Source organism: Lactuca virosa, chromosome 9, assembly GCF_052849685.1.
Source record: "Lactuca virosa cultivar CGN04683 chromosome 9, Lactuca_virosa_CGN04683_v6, whole genome shotgun sequence".
NCBI lineage: Eukaryota > Viridiplantae > Streptophyta > Magnoliopsida > Asterales > Asteraceae > Lactuca > Lactuca virosa.
Genome location: NC_136434.1, coordinates 97,566,981 through 97,577,708, shown reverse-complemented (window position 1 = coordinate 97,577,708; position 10,728 = coordinate 97,566,981). Strand labels below are relative to the sequence as shown.

The following is a 10,728-nucleotide window of genomic DNA, read 5'->3' as shown; positions in this document are numbered from 1 at the left end:
CATATGCGAACACTTCCAACAAGTTTGTTATCTAGATGTGTACAAAAAAAAGATAGCTACCGAGATGTGGAATTACTAAAAAGTTCATTACATTCCCAAGTCATTTTCCCCTAAAGTAGATGATCTAACTGAACCTTAGGGGTAACTACGATATTGTTAGAAACCCTAGAGGCAACTATGACATTGTAAGAAACCTAAGGGGGCAACTATGACATTATGAGAAATGATAGGGAAAATTTATGAATATTTTTCCAAAGCAAACAACGGAGTTCCATCTTTAGGGTTTAAGAGCAGAAAGGGTTTTTGTGCTCGTTGGTTCTGTTTTCTCTATTCGGATATCGTCTCCATTTCTGAATTTCCTTACTCGCATTCCATTATGTGGGCAATTCGAAGAGCCTCCGTCCGTATCAAGTAAGAATCCATTCTCTCAATTTACAATCACATACTCATTTCCTGCAACTGATCTATGTGGTTTTTGGAACGATATCTGCTAATCGTAATAGCGATTTGCTTATAGAGTTCGTGTACTTTTAGAGAGAAACCTTGCTATGGATTATAGCTGGGGCAGCATTTCCGCTGCCGCAAAACTTAAGTAGTTTCATCGATATGGGTTTGATTGATGTAGACGAACTTGTTGTTTTTTATGCTTTTGCATTTCGTTACGGATGTCGTTGGTTTCCCTAAATTGATAATCATTTTGCTGAACGCTTAACGTTAACATTTGTTTTTGTGATACTTTTCGATTCTGAAATTGAAAGGCAGCTCGCTTAACATTTGTGATACTTTTCTTTTGCGAGGATGTAGTGAATGTATGTCATATATAAAAGATCTTGACACTGTTTGATGAACTTATCTTGTTTGCCTTTTAACATTTATGCGTTTCATCTCTTATTCTAGAAATATAACTTGAATATGCTAGAAATCACAGTTTCCTTGTGCTATCTTTGTTTACTTTCAATCCTCATATCTGATTTCTTCCTTTTTCTGTGATATTCATTGCTATACGTTTCATCTTATCCAGGTCCCAGCCTTTTTCATCAGTATCTTTCCGTGCTTCCTCTGCTAAATTTGAAACAACAAGTTCCAGTTACACTAACAACACTAAGTTCAGTGAGCTACCACCACTTCTATCCAACAGATCCCTACCAATAAATAGATTTTATTCCCAGACACATGGCAATCAAAGCTTCTTGATCGGGAATCATAGCTTTTCCTCACAGGCTGGAACAGAGAGTAGTGGGGAAGAAGATGATGGTCAAAACAATAGTGTTTCTTTTAATGATATTAGTGACAGTGGACTGATTTCTGAAGCTGACAAGTCTGAATCTGAATCTGAGTCTGAAGATGATGATATTGCTGTGAAAGAGCCTCAAAATGAGCTGACTTTATCAGATAACGAGGAAGAAGAAGAAGCTGTAGAAACTAAAGGTGAAGAAAGAAGAGGTCCTTCAGGATTGTTTAAGGTTATGGTAAATTCTTCATCAATGGTTGCTGCTAAAAAAGCTCTAGATAAGTGGGTTGAAGACGGAAATGATCTATCTAGATCAGAAATATCAGGTGCAATGTTTGAACTCAGAAGGCGAAGGATGTTTGGGAAGGCCTTACAGGTATTTTAACACATTAATTTTCTTTTATTGTAATAACTTATTGTTTATTAACTCATTAACACCAATTTTACAGCTATCAGAATGGTTGGAAGGACAAGAAAAAGTAGAATTCGGGGAGAGAGATTATGCATCCCGTGTTGATTTATTCGCGAAAACCCGTGGATTACAAAAAGCCGAAAGCTACATCGAGAAGATTCCGGAAGCTTTTCGAGGTGAAGTAGTTTATCGAACTCTCTTAGCTAATTGTGTTCAAATCACCCACACAAAAAAAGCCGAACAAATCTTCAACAAAATCAAAGACCTCAAACTCCCAATCACCGCTTTCTCCTGCAACCAATTACTCCTTTTATACAAAAGAACAGACAAACGAAAAATAGCTGATGTTCTACTCTTAATGGAAAAAGAAAACATAAAACCATCACTTTTCACATATAGATTATTAATCGACACTAAAGGCCAGTCAAACGACATAGCGGGAATGGAACAAGTTCTTGAAACCATGAAAACCGAAAGGTTGGAACCCGATTTAAGATGCCAAATCGTTTTAGCCAAACATTATATCTACGGGGGTATAAAAGATAAAGCAAAAACTGTTTTAAAAGAGATCGAAGGCGACAATCTTAAAGAAAACCGAAGGGTAGTTTCGTCTTTGTTACCTGTATACGCGTTACTCGGAAGCGAAGACGACGTGAAACGAGTTTGGGAAATTTGCGAATCCGACCCGAGACTCGACGAGTGTTTAAACGCGATTGACGCGTTCGGGAGATTAAAAAAAGTGGAGGAAGCGGAGGCGGTGTTTGAAAAAATGTCGAAAAAATGGAAACAATTGTCGGCGAAATATTACACTGCGATGTTGAAAGTATATGCGTATAATAAAATGTTGACAAAAGGGAAAGATATGGTGAAGATGATGAGTGATAACGGGTGTAGGATCGGGCCTTTGACTTGGGATGCTTTGGTGAAGTTGTATTTGGAGTCGGGGGAGATTGAGAAGGCGGATTCGGTTTTGAAAAAGGCTTCGGAGCAAATTCAAGGGAAGCCATTGTTTGCTACTTATATGATGATTTTGGATCAGTATGCTAAAAGAGGTGATGTACATAATGCTGAAAAGATTTTTTATAGAATGAGACAAGATGGGTATGTGTCGAGGTTTAGGCAGTATAATTCGCTATTGCAAGCGTATATAAATGCGAAAGTTCCGGCGTATGGGTTTAGGGAGCGGTTGAAGGCAGATAATGTGTTCCCGAGTAAGTCGTTGGTGGGACAGCTGGCGCAGGTTGATGCGTTTAAGAAAACCGCGGTGTCTGATTTGCTTGATTAGTGAGGTAATGGCCATGTATTTGATTTCTGTTTCCATTTCATACCTCAAGTTACTAGAGACACTCTTAATATCTTGTCATTTATCTTACCAAAGACCATTTAACCTTTTTATGCATCTAAGTCTTTTATTTTTAACATTCTTGAACATGTGGCAAATGGAAAGATTTCAATGTTCACACTTCACATGTTTACTCTCTTTTTAATGTGGATATTGTGACGTACAAACGAAAATATAATATGTTTTTGAACAACTTCCTCACCTTGGTTATTGGGTCGGACCTCATAGATTTTAGTTCATGCATAGATATAGTAGGAATAAAATCACATAGTTTACATCATCTTGAATATTGGTTGAGAATTTAAAAACCAAATTTCCATATCAATACTGGTTTCGTTTTGGAGGTATCGAGAAGATCTTTTCAGTGATATACACAAATGTTAACTATATATTTCCAGTAAACGAACTTATCATTTTGGTGGAATCGACATCTTTACAATGATATATACAAATGTTAGCTATATATTTCCAACAAAATGTAACAAGATATAAATAAAATTGTCAATGGGTACACATTCTTGAAAAAAAGAAAAAAAAACTAGTTCCTGAAAGACTATGGGGTGTGGTTTTATCACACCAAGTGGTAAGCTGAGCTGGACAGCGGTGAGGTGCAGTGAACATTGCCCCCTCCTTCTTTTCCACCGCACTCATTCCCCTCCCACGGTGAGAACCCATCTCACTCTTCCCTCACTTTTATCTCTTTTTTTTCCCACTTGTATCGTACAACATCCTAAAGCATATTTAATGGACGAGAGGTGAGAGGCGACAATTTCCTAAGTGAAATAGGAAATGAAGGAGGATGAAGAATGATGTGGTGTTGAAATGAAATGAAAAAAGTAAAGAGTCTTACGCCCAATATCTTAACCCTAAAAGGTTTAGATTTCATTAGAAACCCATCACAAACCGGTCCTTATGACAACCCTCCCTCCCTCTCGATTGAGGAGTTGGGTTGGCTAGTTGTGGGTCCTTTCAACTCACACAAGTGCGACAAAAAAGTTGGAATTAAATTATTCAAAAAATTGTTTCTTTTGAAACTTGAGTGGAGAGACCATATATAAGTTTGAAAACCGACTAAAATCGTCTCCAAAATACCAATAGAACTTGGCACTTAAATATTTTTGTATAAAGGTTGGAACTCAGATCAATACGTAAAGATTTTACAACTCCAGCATTTGAGCACATGAGCTTTAGTAGCATAGCATAGCATATATATACTTGGGAGACCTTTTTTTGGAAACTATTAATCAATGCCGAAAATTGTTTCTGGAGATGATTTTCCGAATGTTTATGGAATTTGGATTCGTTCTTAAAAGCGTGCATTCAAAAAAAAAAATCTCATATGAAATTAGGAAAAATATCATTTCATGGCACAAAAAGGGGTTGTTTGACTTGCAAACTCTCCAAGAAAGCATTGCGGTTGAACGGCAAAGGTTGAGGCGATTGAAAAATTACTTCCCTAATCATTAATCAATGTCAAGGCTATTTGAAGTTTTATGGCAGATTAGATTTGCCGTTCAAAAAAAAAAAATATGAAGCTTTATGAGTTTATGGTCGTGCATGCGTTTACATTAAGGATTTTTTAAAGCCGTTAAGTCACACTAAAAGCATCCACAAATATATGAGCTTTTTGAAGAGAGTTTGTTAATTAACAGGCTTTTGATTGAGTTTTTTCAACCATTATGGTAGACCCATATGAATTTCATCCGATTAAAATTAATCGATTTGTACAAAAACCATTATATTACTTTAAACAAGTTTGTATGACATATGAAAAGCTTTCATACTTTGAGTATATTTAAGCTTTTTGGATTGGTGACGTAACAATGTAACAATAACACCACATCAAAAAAGTTAAATGAATTTTTCTACAAAAGTATTTTTTGAGCATTTTTTCCTTCTAACGGGTAAACGTTTCTCAAGTGCACGTCTTCTTCCGCAAACATAGAAAAAGACAAAAGACATTTAACCACTTCCAAAACAAACAACACCTTAGAGCGAGACAATTGTTTGTTTTTGATGACAAATGCTAAAAATTCTTCTCAAGCAAGATGTTTTATCTATCAAGGTGAAGTGACTTAACACGGCTTAAAAGGCCATGGTCGATTTGAGCAACAATGATATTCGAGACTACACTCACACAAGTAATTTACACTACGACTGAAAAGGAGTTTTAGCCATTGTCTTATCACCTAAAAAGTTTCATCCATACCTAATTGGGACAATATTGTACTTTCCAGGACGAACAATATACCAAACTAAGAGGAGACGCATTTACAAGACAAAATTTAAAATGTCACAATTCCAAGTAGAATCCTACAACCATGATTCTACTAGTCATCCTTATTTAATGATGGTAGTCGGGGTGAGCAAGACTACTGTAATTCCCGACCAACATCGATACTGAACCGGCACCATTTATGTTAATATGGGACAGTCGTCGGTACTCTAAAATCACCAAATTCGGGATTCGGTACCGTCGGTACCGATACTAGTACCGAAAACCAGTTTGTACTTGTTACTAATATCGATAACGATAGTTCAGTTCGAGACTTAGTATCGTTTTAACCAATTTCGGTACTCGGTATTTTCGGGTCTGTACCAATCCAGTACCATGCTCATCTCTAGATGGTAGAGATTTTGTTATTAGCGAGACAGACTAATGTCAAAGAAAAAAAACTAATAATAAGGATGGGATGACATTCATTCAGATTGTTTGTTGTTTGATCATTGATTTTTTAGGGCTTAGACTTCATGAATTATTTACACAAATACACAATACCCAAATCTCACACGAATAAGGTAACTAGAAGGTTAAATGTAGATAGTTGTACCTCCAACCTATTTTGAAAAATTTGGTCCATAGATGATCTTAACATAAGAAACGGGAGCCAACACTAGTGAACAAAAAGGGGGGGGGGGGAAACAAATGCTATAAAAATCCAATACTTTCCGAAAAGCACAAATGGACAAAAAAGAAACTAAAATGCTATAAAAATCCAATACTTTTATCTCCAATATAAGGCGGGGCCCTCGGAAAAAACCAATCCATGACTCATCCATGTCGGAGTTTTACCATTTATATACGCCCGCAAAAGAGAGTTATATTGCCTGGCTTTCAAAACATAACCATCAACTCGCATCCTCTCAAAAGTATTTTCAGCATTACACACATATATTCTCTTAGCATACTCATCCAAAATCATCGCATACATGGCGAAAATTGGCTTTCCCTTTTTCCGAGGTGAACCCGTGTTCAACATTGCATTTGCTTTTCAATCTCCCCTACTTCTATATAAAACTTAACAAGTACATCCAAACTATTAGGCCCGATTCCAAACCCACTCTCATCCATCTGTTTCACTACATTCTTTCCTTAATTCAACAACTTATGATCCACATACACTTTCAACATGGCAGTGTAATGTTTTGCTGAAAGTTGCTTCCATTTTTTTGACATTTTATCAAACATTGCTTCCGCTTCCTTAATTTTGTATACTTTTCCAAACGCGTCAATAGCATTCATGCACTCATGGATTTGGGGATCGGATTCGCATACCTCCCAATCTCTTTTAAAACATACCATTTTGTTTTCATTCAGGTTGCCTCCTTCCATTTCTTTCAAAACGGATTTGGCTTTTTCTTTGATACCTAAATTGGCATAGTTTCGAGCTAATACAAATTGAAACTTTAAATCAAGTTCCAACCCTTCGCCCTTCATATTCTCAAGATTTGTCTGATTCTAGCAAGGTTACTAGATTGGCCTTTAGTTTCTATTAATAATTTACAAGTGAAAAGTGATGGTTTGATGTTTTCTTTTTCCATTAACAACAACGCATCAACCATTTTTCTCTAGTCAGTTCTCTTGTATAAAAGAAGAATTTGATCTCAAGAAAAAGTGGATATAGAGAGTTTCAGGTTTTTGATTTGGTTGAAGACTTGCTCTGCTTTTTTCTTTTGTGTTAGTGTTGAGAACACAATTAGCTAAGAGATATTGGTAGAAAACTTCTCTTTTAAAAGACTCAGGAATCTTGTTCTTGATGTAGTTTTCTGCATTTTGTAAACTCCATGCCATTGCAACTAAATCAACACGTTGAACATAATATTTCTCCCCAAATTCTACCTTCTCATGTGACTCCAACCATTCTAACACCTACAAAACCGATGTAAATACAAAAAAAAATTATATATTACAAAACTAGTGAGAACATATATGAACTAAAGTTTCAACTGGTAGAATGCAAAATGATTATGTTAAGGCACCTGAAAAGCCTCAGCCTCTGAATACTTCCTTCGCTTGCGGAGTTCAGGCATCAGAAATGATATCTCCCACCTGGACAAATCATTTCCTTCTTTAAGCCAATTATCTAGAGCTTCTTTAACTGACATTGATGAAGAATCTACAATAGCCTTAAACAATCCTGAAGAATCCCTTCTACTTTGACGATTATATTCCATTGCTTATTCCTCGGTATTTGATATGTAACGCTCCAAAAATTATAGAAATTTAAAATTAAAAAAAACAACCATTATCCATAATTGCTTACAAAAGACCATTGTTTCAAAAGTAAAGTCATATCAGAGTGTCCCAAAAACCAATATCATGAAAATAGGAAGATATGCACGATCAGGCCTTCGCTTTCCCACGATCCTCTAAAATAACTGAAACAATAAACTGAATGTGTAAGCCAAAGCTTAGTGAGTTCCCCCAACGTACCATCACACAACATATAATATACATAGATTTAGCATGTTGGGTCCTCAACCTCCTGGTTGGATTGCCCTGCATACCACATATTTGGTCCACAACCTCCTGGTTGGATTACCCAGGCCCACAGCCTCCCGGTTAGAATGCCTTGACCCACAACCTCCCGATTGAAATGCCCCGCTCTATTGACCGAAAACACAAAGCAGTAGTCTCAACCCACATAACATGTCGACATATAATAGACAACAATCATACTCATCAAACAGATAATCATACAACCAATAATCACATGTAGTCCTACAGGTCTACCAGTCTAACACCTATTAGCAGCTATCATAGTCATAAAGGTCTATTACGTGCTCAATATATCAACAAATAGTATGAAACATGTTATCAACCAATAGGTCGGCCTTGGTGCCTTCGACTCGAAAGTACAGTGAGGAAAACTCACCTCTCAGTCTGAAAAGATCTCTGATAGAACACAGCTCCAAATGACAGCTCAATTGGTCACCTAAATACCACCAATCTCAAATACCACTCAAGTTACCTAAAATGCCCTTAGGTCAAACTTGGTCAAAGTAAAAAAGTCAAAAGTCAAATTTTGGTCAACACAGCTGAGTACGTTGGGCGTACCCAGCCTGAACGCGGGGCGTACTCAGCCCTTGACCAGAATCGTGAGGTTGACCTAGTACGCTCAGTGTACCAATCTGTATGCCCAACGTACGAGGTCTTCCATTAATCCTTCTATTAAGAGCTTATTCCTTTAAGCCTTTTCATCCATTTCTCTGATCTGACCCTAAACTAACGTCCTTCACCATAAAGTTTCCAACTTTATGGTGTTGCATGGCTAGCAAATGCCCAAGAGTTAAAACCTTAGCTTCTTAACCCATTAAGATACCTTTTGGTGCTTCTCAAAATGAAGCTTAGAGGTGAGGTGATCCTCAAAATGAAGCTTAGAGGTGAGGTGAGGTGATCCAACATAAACTTTTAACATAAACACGATCTAGTGATATGATCATCAAGTTCATATCTTTATACCTCAAAATGAAGCTTAGAGGTGAGGTGATCCTGGATATATGTGGTCTTGATCTTCCAAGTTGGTGCTTCTCTCTTCTCCTTGCTTCAAAAACACCACAAACACACACTTTCAAGCTCAAAGGAACACACACAAGAGATTAGGGTTGCAATGGACGAAATAAGGGTTGGAGCCTGGTAAGGGAGTGAGCATTGGAGAGTTAATGATGTTTATATAGGGTTTAAACCCTAAAAATTACGGTTTGTGGATCACGCACGTATGCCCAACATATGCTACATACGCCCAACGTACGTGAGCTGTAACGCCTGTGTTTCTAGGCTAGGCATTAATATTGACATAATAGTCTAGGTTAACCTTTGTAACTCATTTAGAAGAAATGAAAAGGAATTATGTGAATATTATGTGAAAATTATGTGTTTTATGCTTAATTATTAGAGTTTAATTAATTAAGAATAAAAATGAGCGTCGAAAATAAATATTAGATAAAGCCGATATTTATTAAGAAAGTTGTAGTGGTCGTGACAAGGATTACGAATATATAAAGAATGCCGAAATCCGAGTTATAACGAAGAAGTTATGACTTGTCGAAGTTTCGCGACAAAACCGGCACGGTGCCGAATGACGTAAAAAGTGAGTTTTTGATAAACCACTTTTTAGCCTTAGTGATCTAAACAAAAGTCGTAGTGTTCGTTAAACCGAGAGTATGTATAAAAAGAACGCCCAAATCTGACTTCGTATGAGGAAGTTATGATTTTTCGAAGTTTCAGCTTAGCAGCAGACAGCTAAAAACTCGAATTTTAGATCGAGTGATTTTTAGCCGACACGACCTAAATGAGAGTCGAAGGTCTCGTCAATAGTAGCACAACGGTAAAAAGACAGACGAAAACGGACGTCGGATGAAGAAGTTATGAATTTTTAACGGATTTCTTGTCCCGGTCTGTTAAAAATAATATAATAAAAATTAAAGTCAAAATTAGCCGACGAAGTCTAAACGAAAGTTGTAGAGCGTAATTTTACCTACGCGTGAATATAAAGAACGTCAAAAACGGAGCTCGTATGCGAAAGTTATGTATCTTAGAAGTTTTTGCACAAAAATCGAGAAATTTCGCATAGGTGGCTTCGGCCACGTCACCCTCGCCCAAATCGTGCCACGTGTTCGAACTGCTGAGTCATCCGAGGCCACCTGTCGACGCGTGTCACATTCTCCTCGGACCGAAGGCTCGGCCAATCAGGAGCTGCCTCGTACCCTTCTGATGATGCATCCGAGCTTCGCCCATAACGCCACGTCCGAAGCCTCGTACTAGACCTCGGTCCAATCAGGAGGCGACACCGGACCCTCGCATGTGCGAGCCACGTGAACACCCTTCGGATCTGCTGCCGTATGGCTTCCTCCTAGCCGTCCGATCAGCAGCCTCGGCCCCTATAAATAGGAGGGTGCGAGACCTCCCGGGTATATTTTGGAAAATTGTCACTTTTAGCCCATTTCTTGATATTTCTTTCATTTTAACACCCCCCAAAGCCTCGGTATCAAGTATAACCCCCGGCATACGCCACGAAGTGCCCGAGAAGCCCGACAAATTTATCTTTTCGGTTTCGAAGCCCGACCTTCGCAGAGCTCGGTTTCTCAATAAAACTCCCGGTTTTATTAGAAACGATCGTTTTAGGCAACGAAGTGCTGCCCGGTTATCGTTAAATCAAGTGAGTGTGTAGTTACTTTCACCTTACACATAGATATGAAGTATTTTATATAAAATATGTGCTATGTGAATATATATTGTTTGTTTATTTGAGATGGATATTGAAGGAATGATTTATACATGTTTTTAAATAATTTTAAACTGTATATGTATTTTATCTACAAAAATGTCGGGTAAAACATGGGTAGATGAAATAGTGAGTGTGTGATGAAAGGTGAGTTGGATAGATGAGATGATCAGTGATATAGATCATGAGTTAAATAGTGGGTGTGTGATGAAAGGTGAGTTGGATAGATGAGATGATC

The 10,728-nt window shown here is 37.5% G+C and overlaps 1 protein-coding gene and 1 pseudogene across 1 annotated transcript; one reads left to right on the top strand and one right to left on the bottom strand.

Moving 5' to 3' along the window:
* Window positions 1-276: 276 nt before the first annotated feature.
* On the top strand, window positions 277-3,062 carry LOC145138113 (pentatricopeptide repeat-containing protein At1g80270, mitochondrial-like). The gene is made up of 3 exons (XM_079072256.1): window positions 277-411; window positions 1,022-1,607; window positions 1,681-3,062. Exons 1-3 carry the CDS (start codon window positions 377-379, stop codon window positions 2,926-2,928), a joined length of 1,869 nt encoding a protein of 622 aa, XP_078928382.1. The 5' UTR covers window positions 277-376; the 3' UTR covers window positions 2,929-3,062.
* Window positions 3,063-5,990: 2,928 nt separating this feature from the next.
* Window positions 5,991-7,440, bottom strand: LOC145139583 (pentatricopeptide repeat-containing protein At1g80270, mitochondrial pseudogene; annotated as a pseudogene).
* Window positions 7,441-10,728: the final 3,288 nt, after the last annotated feature.